The following is a 12605-nucleotide window of genomic DNA, read 5'->3' as shown; positions in this document are numbered from 1 at the left end:
GGTTGAAGGAGGGGCAGATCACTGTCGAGGTTGAAGGAGTGGTAAATCGCTATCGAGGGTGAAGGAGGGATAGATCACTCTCTGGGTGAAGGAAGAATAGATCGCAGTCGGGGTGCAGGAGGGGAAGATCACTGTCGAGGGTGAAGGCGGGTTAGATCACTGTCGCGGGTGAAGGAGGGGCAGATCGCTGCCAAGGGTGAAGGAGGGGTAGATCACTGACTGGGAGAAGGAGGGGTAGATCGCTGTCGGGCTGAAGAGGGTGAAGGAGGGGTAGATCACTATCGTGGTGAAGGAGGACTTGATCACTGTCGGGATGAAGGAGAGGTATTTCGCTGTTGGAATGAAGGAAGGGTAGACCATTGGCGGGGTGAAGGAGGGGTAGATCGCTGTCGAGGGTGAAGGAGGGGTAAATCACTGTCAGGGGTGAAGGAGGGGTAGATCACTGTCGAGGGTGAAGGATGGGTAGATCACTGTCAGGGGGTGAAGGAGGGTAGATCACTGTCAGGGTGAATGAGGGGTAGATCACTGTCTGGGGGTGAAGGAGGGTAGATCACTGTCTGGGGGTGAAGGAGGGTAGATCACTGTCTGGGGGTGAATGAGGGGTAGATCACTGTCGAGGGTGAAGGAGGAGTAGATCACTGTCGAGGGTGAAGGAGGGGTAGATCACTGGGGTGAAGGAGGGGTAGATCACTGTCGAGTGTGAATGAGGGGTAGATCACTGTCGAGGGTGAAGGAGGAGTAGATCACTGTCTTGGGGTGAAGGAGGGGTAGATCACTGTCGAGGGTGAAGGAGGGTAGATCACTGTCGATGGTGAAGGAGGGTAGATCACTGTCTGGGGGTGAAGGAGGGGTAGATCACTGTCGAGGGTGAAGGAGGGTAGATCACTGTCGAGGGTGAAGGAGGGTAGATCACTGTCTGGGGTGAAGGAGGGGTAGATCACTGTCGAGGGTGAAGGATGAGTAGATCACTGTCTGGGGGTGAAGGAGGGGTAGATCACTGTCTGGGTGAAGGAGGGATAGATCACTGTCGAGGGTGAAGGACGGGTAGATCACTGTCTGGGTGAAGGAGGGCTCGATCACTCTCAGGGTGAAGGAGGGATGGATCGCTGTCTGGGTGAAGGAGGGGTAGATCACTGTCGAGGTTGAATGAGGGGTAGATCACTGTCTGGGTGAAGGAGGGGTAGATAAATGTCAGGGTGAAGGAGGGATCGATCGCTGTCGTGGGTGAAGGAGGGGTAGATCACTGTCGAGGGTGAAGGAGTGGTTGATCACTCGGTGAAGGAGGGGTAGATCACTCTCGGGGTGAAGGAGGGGTAGATCACTGTCTGGGGTGAAGGAGGGCTAGATCACTGGGTGAAGGAGGGATAGATCACTGGGTGAAGGAGGGGTAGATCACTCTCGGGGTGAAGGAGAGATAGCTCACTCTCTGGATGAAGGAGTGATAGATCACTGTCTGGGTGAAGGAGGGATAGATCACTGTCTGGGTGAAGGAGGGATAGATCACTGTCTGGGTGAAGGAGAGATAGCTCACTCTCTGGATGAAGGAGTGATAGATCACTGTCTGGGTGAAGGAGGGATAGATCACTGTCTGGGTGAAAGAGGGGTAGATCACTGTCTGGGCGAAGGAGGGGTAGATCACTGTCTGGGCGAAGGAGGGGTAGATCACTCGGGGTGAAGGAGTGATAGCTCACTCTCTGGGTGAAGGAGGGTTAGATCACTGTCTGGGTGAAGGAGGGATAGATCACTGTCTGGGTGAAAGAGGGGTAGATCACTGTCTGGGCGAAGGAGGGGTAGATCACTCGGAGTGAAGGAGTGATAGCTCACTCTCTGGGTGAAGGAGGGTTAGATCACTGTCTGGGTGAAGGAGGGATAGATCACTGTCTGGGTGAAAGAGGGGTAGATCACTGTCTGGGCGAAGGAGGGGTAGATCACTGTCTGGGCAAAGGAGGGGTAGATCACTCGGGGTGAAGGAGTGATAGCTTACTCTCTGGGTGAAGGAGGGTTAGATCACTCTCGGGGTGAAAGAGGGGTAGATCACTGTCGGGGTGCAGGCGGGATAGATCGCTCTCTGGGTGTAGGAGGGATGGATCATTGTCGGGGTGAAGGAGGGATGGATCATTGTCGGGGTGAAGGAGGGATGGATCATTGTCGGGGTGAAGGAGGGATATATCACTGTCTGGGTGAAGGAGGGATATATCACTGTTTGGGTGAAGGAGGGGTAGATCAATATTGGGGTGAAGGAGGGGTAGATCACTGTCAGGGTGAAGGAGGGGTAGATCGCTGTCCGGGTGAAGGAGTGGTAGATCACTGTCGAGGGTGAAGGACGGGTAGATCACTGTCAGGGTGAAGGAGGGGTAGATCAATGTCTGGAGGTGAAAGAAGGGTAGATCGCTGTCGGGGGTGAAGGAGGGGCAGATCGCTGTCGGGGGTGAAGGAGGGGCAGATCGCTGTCCGGGTGAAGGAGGGGTAGATCACTGTCGTGGGTGAAGGAGGGGTAGATCATTGTTGGGGTGAAGGAGGGGTAGATCACTGTCTGGGTGAAGGAGGAGTAAATCACTTGGGGGGTGAAGGAGGGATAGATCACTGTCGAGGATGAAGGAGGCGTAGATCACTGTCTGGGGGTGAAGGAGCGGGAGATCACTGTCGAGGGTGAAGGTAGAGTAGATCACTGTCGAGGGTGAAGGTGGAGTAGATCACTGTCGAGGGTGAAGGTGGAGTAGATCACTGCCAGAGTGAAGGAGGGATAGGTCACTGTTGAGGGTGAAGGAGGGTTAGAAGATTGTCGAGGGTGAAGGAGGGGTAGATCCTTAGTAAATAAAGTGTAAAGAATTGAACAAAACATGGACAACCTCAGTCGCTTGATATTTCACGTTGAGACATGGCCATTTCATGAAGTGAACCAAACTTGCTCTCTATCATTATCCATCTTTAAAACCAACTTCTTTAATGCATTCCAAAATCAGTTTTTCTTATAATACATATACTTGTCTTTTGAACATTTTTTTTAAAAAGGGACCTCTCCTGAGAACTGGGTAAAAGAAAATGTTCTACTGACTTCTCTTATTTCTAGGCACGGAGAGTTGAGGTGGGGAGGGATTCTTGACAATTTGTCAGCTACATGTGTCCTTTTCCAGTCTGCAAAATGTACATATTACTTCATTAATTAAGAGTTGAAAAATACAATTTATTCTGAATGTCTTAATTGCACGAGAACATGAGGAGGCCGTTTAAGCCCTTGCATTAGTTTTACTATTCAATTCGGTTATGACTGATTAGTATCGTTTAAAACCTTCCATTCAGCTCAGTTTCATAACCCATCATAATTTATAATCTTAAAAAAAACCCTCAAGTAACGCAACGCTGAGTGACTGTCAATCTTAATGTGTTTCCCCTGGGTAAGCATTAGAGGTATTATATGCTTTACATACACTCTTGTATTATGTGGTGCCTGGTGAAGCAACTCCATCTCATTTTGAAATTTTTAGTTAGCCTGGTTTAGGGAAGATTGTACTGACAACAGATAATAGGTGCAGGAGTAGGCCATTCAGCCCTTCGAGCCAGCACCACCATTCATTATGATCATGGCTGATCATCCTCAATCAGTATCTGTTCCTGCCTTATCCCCATAACCCTTGATTCCAATATCTTTAAGAGCTCTATCCATCTATTTCTTGAAAGTATCCAGAGACTTGGCCTCCTCAGCCTTCTGGGGCAGAGCATTCCATACATCACTACTTTTTGGATTTCTTCTACTCTACATGGAAGAACTGTTTACTGATGTTTACCCTTGAGTGACCTAAATTAATTATACAATAATTAGGAGTTGTTCTTTAGCCTTCCCACCAGAAAAAAAACAATTCCTCATTTGTACTGTTCCACATTATTACTGGTACGTGTGCTATGACTTAAAGATAGGTTCTTGGCTCCTTGTCTGTTTTGGTTTCACACGGAGCTATTTCTTGTCAGTGTTAGTTTGTTATTGTCTTCTGCTATCACTGGACAGAGCAAGAAAGTAGATCCCAAGACTATCCAAATCAGAATGGGAATCTAATCCATGCTGTTGGTGATGTTCTGCATCACAACCTGGTCATTTAGCTAGCCAGCACTATTATGATATAAAGATGCTTTCATGAATTTCATGTTCTTTGCACTGAATGTTGTCATATCTTTTCAGATTTCTGCTCCACAGTGACAATAGTGGATCCTTCTAATGCAAGACTCAATTGTGTGCTTTTCAGTGGGAATGTTGATTTACTTCCTAAAATCCACAAAATGGGAGATGTGGTTCGATTCCATAGAATCAAGGTGAGCTTGTTAATTTCCCTTGCGTGATGACAACTTTAGCCTTTCTTCCCAAAGAAAGCCGAGCTGAGAAAGAAACAAAATTTTTGCAGCATCTTTCACAGCATCTGGATGATCCAAAGAACTTTATGACTAATGAGATCCAAGTATGTTAATTCGCACAGAGCAAGATCCTTGACACAATATTGAGATAAATGACTTGATCAGTGCTTCCAAAATCATTTTCCAATCTGACTGCGTTTTAATAATTAAAATATAACATGATCTCAGATTAAGAGTCTTAGAAGTCTTCAGTATAATGATCATCATGCACCTGGCATCTCCACAACTCAAAAGAAGTCATACTTTTCTGACTGGTACCTTAAGCACTTGTAGCAATACTGACTTGCTTCAGTCTTACCATGTCTCACTCCTTTCTCCAGCATTTCTTCCAAATTGGTCAGAGCTAATTGTTGTAGAGAAGAATTCAAGTTTCACCTTCCTAAAAAGATGATGAGGATGGGTTTCCATGCAGGGTGTACATTTAATAATCCACTTGCAACTAATTAGAATGAATGCACATTATGAAATGTTATGTGTGACTAGCATTACACAATGATCACTTACTCCTTAATTACAGAAAATGTAACTACCATTCATATCCTTGAAGTTTTTTTTTTAACAAGTTTATCCTCACTCCGCTTTGATATTACCAAAGGTAGTGGGAGGAAAATGAGAAGTATTGAATCAGGTTTGAGGCAGTTTAACAATCCAAGTTAACTTGTGCATACATGAATAGAACCGTCCACAATGGATTTTTATAAATTTACTTGTATGCTGACTGTTAATTTTTTTCATTATGTACTGAAGTGACATTTCGTTCTCTGGGCAATGGAGAGATGGAATGCAAACTATTCCATGAATTAATCGTAGAATGAGATGACACTGAGTTAGGCCATTTGGCCTACCCTGCCTGTCCCGGTTTCTTTTCGTGCTCCAGTTACTCTGTGCTCTTTCCCATAGCTGTGTACGTTTTCTCTTCAGGTATTTGCCCAATTCTCCTTTATTTGTTATGATTGAGTTTGCTCCCACCACCCTTTCCAGATCATTATAACTCACTGAGTGAAAACACTTTTTCTGTTGCCTCAGCTCTGGTTCTGTTATCTGTCACCTTAAATCGGTGTTCTCTGGTTGTGAATCCTTCTGCGTTTTCTCCTCCTTTACTCTGAAAGTCATCATTTATTCTGACAAAGTTCTATTAAAGCTGTCCTGAACCAGAAGAACAAAGGAAATAGGAGTTGAAGTAGATAATGTGGCCTTGGAGTCTGATCCTCTATGGAGCTAGTTCATGGCTGATCTTTCACCTTAATGCCATTTTTCCAAACTGTTCTAATTACTATTTTACACATGGATGTTTGTCACCCTCAATGACTGAACCTCCAGAGCCCTCCAAGGTTGGGAATTCCAATGATTCATTGCCATTTGAGTGAAGAAATTCCTCCTCATCTCAGTCCTAAATGACTTGTGTCTTATTCTGAGATTGTGTCCCCTGATTGCAGACTTCCGAGTCAGGGGAAACATCCTTTCTTCATCTACTCTGTCAGTCCCTGCAAGATGTTTCTATGTCTCAATAAGATCAACCCCCATTCTTCCAAACTCAAAAGAGTATTCAGACCCAGTTTCTCAATTGCTCCTTACAGGGCAGTCCCAACAATCCCAGGAATCTGTGTGGTCTACCTTTGTTGCACTATGCCCATGACAATTATTTGCTTCCTTCGAAAATAGACCAAAACTGTACACAATACTCCAGGCTTTTACCAAGAGCCCTGTACAACTACAGCAGAGTTCATTACTCCTGTATGAAAGTTCCCTTGCAGTAAAAGTGAACTTACCATTTGCTTGCCTATTGGTTGCTGCACCTGCAGTTTAGCTTTCAATGATTCATGAACATCAATATTCAGTACATTTGGACGTCTATAAGAAATGCCCTTCATCTTTGATCACCTTAACAAACTGGATAACTCCACATTTTGTTCACTTTACGTTACATCTTCCAAGTTCTTGCTCACTAATCTAGACAGTATAAATCCTCATTGCATCATTCCTTCTCATGCCTCACATTCCCATCTAATTTGGGATTATCACCAAACATGGCAATATTAGATTTGGGGCCCCAACTCTAATGCATTGATGTATATTGTGAACAGCTGGGGTCCAAGCCCAAGGTATTGCAGCCTGGCACTTTGATCTGTTATTACTATTTTCTGTTTTCTGTTCCTTAACCAATTTCTCAATCTTTGCATGATGTAATGTTGTTTACGAACTTGGTGTGTGAAACCTTATGAAAATTCAAACACACTACATCCACCTCCCTTCATGCTAGCTACATCCTCAAAAAACTCCAAGAGATTTTCACTCATGATTTCCCTTGCATGAATTCCTATTAACTCTTCCGAATGTTGTCCATCCCTGTTATTTTCTAAGTGTCCAGTTATCACATCTTTTGTAATAGGTTTAAGTGTTTTTCTGAGCTGGAACATCTCTCATCTCTCCACATAACTGGTGTCTGTCATTCCTGAGCACATTTGAGTAAATCTCCTCTGAAGGTCTTTCCAAGGCTTTGACGTTCTTTCTGAAGTGTGATGCGTAGAATTGAACACCGTCCTAACCAGTGTTTTAACTAAATTAAGCAAAACGTCCTTGTATTTGGACTGTCTACCCTTATCAATTAAGCCAAGGATCTTATTTTTTTAAAAAGCTATCATTCATCTATTCCAGTGACCTGGGCGTATACTCAGCCCCAAATTTCACTGTTTCTGTAGGTCCTTAGAATTGGATCAATCAGATCGAAATGCCAGTCCAGATTTTTTGAAACAAAATGTCTCACTTCATGCACCATTTCTGTGAATATAATCTGCCATGTGTCTGCCTTTTTCACCAGTCCATGTTTTTCTTCCTGAAGTTACTATCCTCCTCATTACTTATTCTCTTTCTAAACTTCATATTGAATACAAACTTTGCCATTTTTCCCATATACCCAGGCCCAGATAATTAATACATATTGAAAAGTGTGGTTGTAATACTGGCTGCTGGGTTACACCATTGTATACCTCTGCAAAGTCCAAAAAAGAACAACTATTCGTCAATATTAGAGTCATAGAGATGTACAGCACAGAAACAGACCCTTCAGTCCAGCTTGTCCATGCTGACCAGATATCCCAACCTAATCTAGTCCCACCTGCTAGCATCTGGCTGATATCCCTCCAAACCCTTCCTATTCATATACCCATCCAGATGCCTTTTAAATGTTGCAGTTTTACCAGCTTCCACCACTTCCTCTGGCAATTCATTCCATTAATTCCATACATTCATCACCCTCCATGTGAAAAGCTATCCCTTGGGTCCCTTTTGTGTCTTTCCCCTCTCACACTAAACCTATGCCCTCTAGTTCTGGACTCACCCACCCCAGGGAAAATACTTTGTCTATTTATACTATCCATGCCTCTCATGATTCTATAAACCTCTATAAGGGCACCCCTGAGCCTCCGACGTTCCAGGGAAAACAAACTTAACCTATTCAGCCTCTCCCTGAAACTCACATCCTCCAACTCTGGCGACATCCTTGTAAATCTTTTCTGAACTCTTTCAAGTTTCACAACATCTTTCCGATAGGAAGGAGATCAGAATTGCACACAATATTCCAAAAGTGGCCTAACCAATGTCCTGTACAGCCGCAACATGATCTCTCAACTCCTGTACTCAATACTCTGACCAATAAAGAAATGCATACCAAACACCTCCTTCACTATCCTGTCTACCTGTGACTACTTTAAAGTGACTATGAAACTGAACTCCAAGGTCTCTTTAATTCTCTGCTTTCTGTCCTTTTAGCCAGTTTTGTATTCATGCTGCCACTACCCCTTTAATCCTATTAGTTAACTTTATTAATCAGTCTATTATCTGGTATATATTTGAGAATGAATTGTGCTCACATGAGATTGTGATGCTATATATCAAGCCTGACCTTTCATGGTGGTATTGATTACAACAGCACTAGAAAATACCTGCTACTTGTATGATGAAAATGATTGCAGAGTCTTAATGCATGCTAATCAGCTCTTAGAGACAAAGTTTCGAAATATTTAAAACTGACCCTTTTGAAAATTATTTGATATAAAGTCCTGAAGCCCACCTCAACAAACTTATGCTGTTGCATGAGTTGTCTTCTCTTCCTTATAAGGCTAGAAGTAGAAATCTTTGAGGGTTGCACAGTGTTCGATACTACTCACAAATTATCAGCTAAAGTTGCGGTTTGTTGGACCCATGCAACAAAATCTGATTAATGTTAAGGCTTAGATTGTTAAGTATTAAATAATATTGTGCCAGGAAATGTCCATGTCCAGCAAGAGATTCATTCTAGGTAACATGGCACTTATCATTGACTAGAAAGGTAACTGTTCCAGGTGTACAAATGCGCAAACTACAAGAGAAAGCCGAAGACTAGGAATTCTGTGGTAATTCATTTTCTGACCTCACCAAACCCAACAAGGCACAAGGCAGGGGTCTGACTGAATGTTTTCCACTTGCCTGGGTGGGTATAGCTCCAACAGCATTGAGACATCTCAAGACCATCCAAGAAAAAGTAACTATTTGAATTGCACCCAATCCAGCACCTTAAACATTCACTCCCTCTGCAATCTGTGCCTTGGGCACCTGAGTGTACTACCTTCAAAATACAGTCCTGCAAACCTGCTAAGTTCCCTTCCAAAGCCGCAAGCTTTTCCCACCGAGAAGGTCAAAGGCAACACTGAAGGGCTTTTGCCCGAAACATTGATTTTACTGCTCCTCGGATGCTGCCTGAACTGCTGTGCTTTTCCAGCACCACTAATCCAGAATCTGGTTTCCAGCATCTACAGTCCTTGTTTTGACCTACACATGAATAAGCACCCACAAGTTCCCCTCCAAAGCATACACCTCTCTGAAGTAGAGATAAACTACCATTTCTTTATTATTATATTCAATCCCTATTAACCCTTTGCATGTGCTTACACTACATGAACTGCAGCAGTTCAAGGTGGAATGGGGAATATACGTTAGCCTTGCCAGTAAGAAACCAGTGAATGAACAGGAAAACAGAAATTACTGATATTGGTGAAATGCCAAAGTTTAAGAGAGTTTAGGAAACTGGATCAATCATGACACCAGATTTGGAATGTTAATGGGACTGAATCCGAATGGGCAACTGAGAAGGGTGTGGCAGTGAATGCCTTGAAGATTGTTGTAAAGTTTAAAGAACCTATGAGTTAAGTCTTGTCTAGAAAATGGTTGGAAAAAAGGAAGAATGCATTTTTGGATGTAGAAGAGAAGAGAGTTCAATAAGTCAGAAAGATGAGCAAGATTAAGAGAGCAGTTGGTAAGTTGAGTAAAAGAATGTTGATGTTTTCTTCTATATTATTATGTAACAACTTAAAACATTATATTTACATTTAAGTTTATTTACATTTGTTTTGCGTTTTTAACATGTTCAGCAACTTGGAAAGAGCACTGCTGGGATTAACAGTTGACATTCATTTTGACAACAAACAATGAAAGCAGAGATCAGGGATAATGACCAAGTTGTTTGATCAAAGAGAACAAAATTAGAAGACGTGTGCTGGGTAGAAATGTCAAGACATTTAGAAATGATTGGAATTCTAATGACCAAGGACAAAAGTAGCAGAAAGTGTCAATGGTGGAACTGTTAAAATCAGGAATGTGTCACCCACCAGGATCTCAGGAGCACAGAGAATCAGAGCAGCGAAGAGCCGGAGGCGATTCCAGAGCTAACAAAGAGTATATAGGGATATGAAATCCAGGATGGTAATTTTAAAATTGAGTCATTGCTGTACCGTGAATCAGTGTAGGTCAATGAAGATTGGAGTTATGGTGAATGGGGCTTGATAGGATTTAGAATCTGACCAACATAGTTTTGGAATGAATTTGTTTATGTAATGTGGGAGTTGGGAGATCTGTCAGGGGAATATTCCGGTTGATAAGACTTGAGGAAACAAAGGCACTGATGATGTTTGCAGTAAGTTAAGGCAGGGTAGAGTTCGCAATGCTTTTGAGATGAAAGTCGGTGATCTAGCAGGGTTCATAAGACCATAAGCTGTTTGGTTCAGCCTCAGTTAGTGCTGGGAGGACAGCTAGTTTATGAAGGGGGTTAAAGATGGTTAGTTTACCTTCATGATATTTAACTGGAGGGAGTTTCTCCACATCCAGAATTGGAAGTCAGTAACATGTTTGATGAATTGGCTACAGAAAGCGTGAGAGAGATGGCAATCAGGTAGAGCTGGTTGCCATCTTGTATATGGTGAACCCAATGATGTCCTTTTAGATAACGCCATTAATATGCAGATGGGAAAAAGGAAAACGAATCCAGAGGACAGGGTATGTATGGAAAGTGAAGCTACTGCAGCTGAATCCCTGACTGTGACTTTGTGAATAAAAACAGAAGCAGGCAAATGTAGATCCCCCAATTGGACAATGAAAGGGAGGCGATGGTGTTCCTTAGTCTGTTCAACAATGTCAAAGGTTGAGAAGGATGAGAAAGTCTAGCTTACTAGAGTCATAGTCACAGTCACCTTGGATGCCCTTTCAAATTTTGATAAAGCATATTTCAGTACCGTGAGTGATGTAAACTGGGTAATTTGAGGAATTAAAATGTTAATGGACTTGGAAGGTGACAATGTGCTCAAGGAATTTGCAAAAGAGTTTGGAGATAGGGGTGTAGGGAATAATCGTCATTTTCAAGGGGTTTAGGGTAACTTTCTGGAAAAAGTAGTAAGGAGAGGGGGACAAGTACATATCAGGTAATGTAGGGGTCAGGAAGGAACATTGATTGGTCAACAGTTTCAAGCTTGGATAGGGCATGAAAGAAAATGAGAGAGAAACTGGAGAAAAAATTCAAGCTAAGGCAAGAGAAACACGGAGGGAAGTTTGACCTTTTGAACTATTGCACAGAAGGAAGCAGCTGATTGGGTAATCTCAGCTTGACTGCCGAAAATCCTGCTTACATTTTATTATTGAAGCTGAGGGTGGAAGAGGCAGAGGGGAGTGTCTTCTTTTTTAAAAAAAAAGCATAGTTTTTATTGAAGAAGAGCAGTCAGAGATTCTCTTTCCATTCCCCGTTGGAGACCTTGAAATAGTGAGTAGTTTTAGCAGAGTCTAGAAGCACGTTATGTGGTCCAGTTAGATGTAACAATGAATGGCTAAACCAGTTATTTGCCATAAAAGTTCAAGTTCTGTCTCCCTTCGAGCTTGTAAAATGAATTTGAAAAATTAGCCTAATGTTTCATCTTTTATGTTTTACCTGTTTAAACCTTTATTATCCATATATTTTAAGAATGCATTGAAATATTTGGATAGTTGTTTGTAGATGTGGCTGTGGCTATTAATATGTTATCAAAATTGCCTTTAGGATACTTGGAAAGATAATTGGATGAATGACTTCCAGCTGCTATAAATGGAGTATGCGGGCTGAATATATTAGATTTATGGGCCGTTCCTCAGGGTAGCAGTGGAATAGCACAATTCAGTCAATTTTCAGTTAAAGTGGTGAACTAAGTTTGATTCATATTTTCCACTGATCCTTGTTCCTCATCCTCTGCCACTAAGTAATCCTTAATCACTGGGTGTATGTGACTAAGCGATGGAGGGAGGAAGATTGACTGTTCGTGACATTTTATCCCTGTCTCACTCTGGATAATCTTCTGTGATGGCATTATTGGCACTGAAATCTCTCAGCTTGCAGTACCTTTTAATAATATCTATCCATGACGAACCGTATTAGAGTTCCAAATGCTGAAAAAAAAAATCTGTTTTTCTTTCTTTCCCTCTATAAAATTCATCACCACAGCACCTTAGTTATTCCTGGATATGTACAGATCAGTGCTGTTTTGAGAGGTAAAGAAAACCCAAACGACTCATCCAAAAATGGGTTAAGGATGATCCCACAAGGATTCTTGGCCTCTTCCATCCCTTGTGAAAGTATCTCACCACCTGCTGTGATGGGCGCAAAACACACTTAACTATTGAAAATACATGTTATGTTACAACATAGTGTGGCAGATGTTATGGACCAGACCAAACCTCCTCACAATAAACTAAGAAGATAGCCTAATTCCTCACATTTTCTTGTTTTAATAGCAAGTGCCAGCCATTGTGTTCTGGATGCAATTCGATTAGTCCAATTATCAGATTTGAAGCAAAACACACTTTACTCATGCACATAGTTACAATGTAACAAAAGAAAGGAGAAATTGGAATAACTTAACTCCATTGGA

The 12605-nt window shown here is 42.5% G+C and overlaps 1 protein-coding gene across 3 annotated transcripts in view; it reads left to right on the top strand.

Annotated features, from left to right (window-relative positions):
- Positions 1–12605, top strand: part of pot1 (protection of telomeres 1 homolog) — a 332035-nt gene that overhangs the window by 198643 nt on the left and 120787 nt on the right. For all 3 annotated transcript variants that reach the window (XM_043709133.2, XM_087997426.1, XM_087997427.1), the window contains exon 8: positions 4175–4305. In XM_043709133.2, the coding sequence (XP_043565068.2) occupies positions 4175–4305 (131 nt within the window). The remainder of the gene's footprint in view (positions 1–4174; positions 4306–12605) is intronic.

Source organism: Chiloscyllium plagiosum, unplaced genomic scaffold (assembly GCF_037043375.1).
Source record: "Chiloscyllium plagiosum isolate Xiang-an unplaced genomic scaffold, Cpla_swu_hap1 HiC_scaffold_19, whole genome shotgun sequence".
NCBI lineage: Eukaryota > Metazoa > Chordata > Chondrichthyes > Orectolobiformes > Hemiscylliidae > Chiloscyllium > Chiloscyllium plagiosum.
Note: the sequence above shows the minus strand (reverse complement) of the source record. Positions and strands in the feature narration are given on the sequence as shown.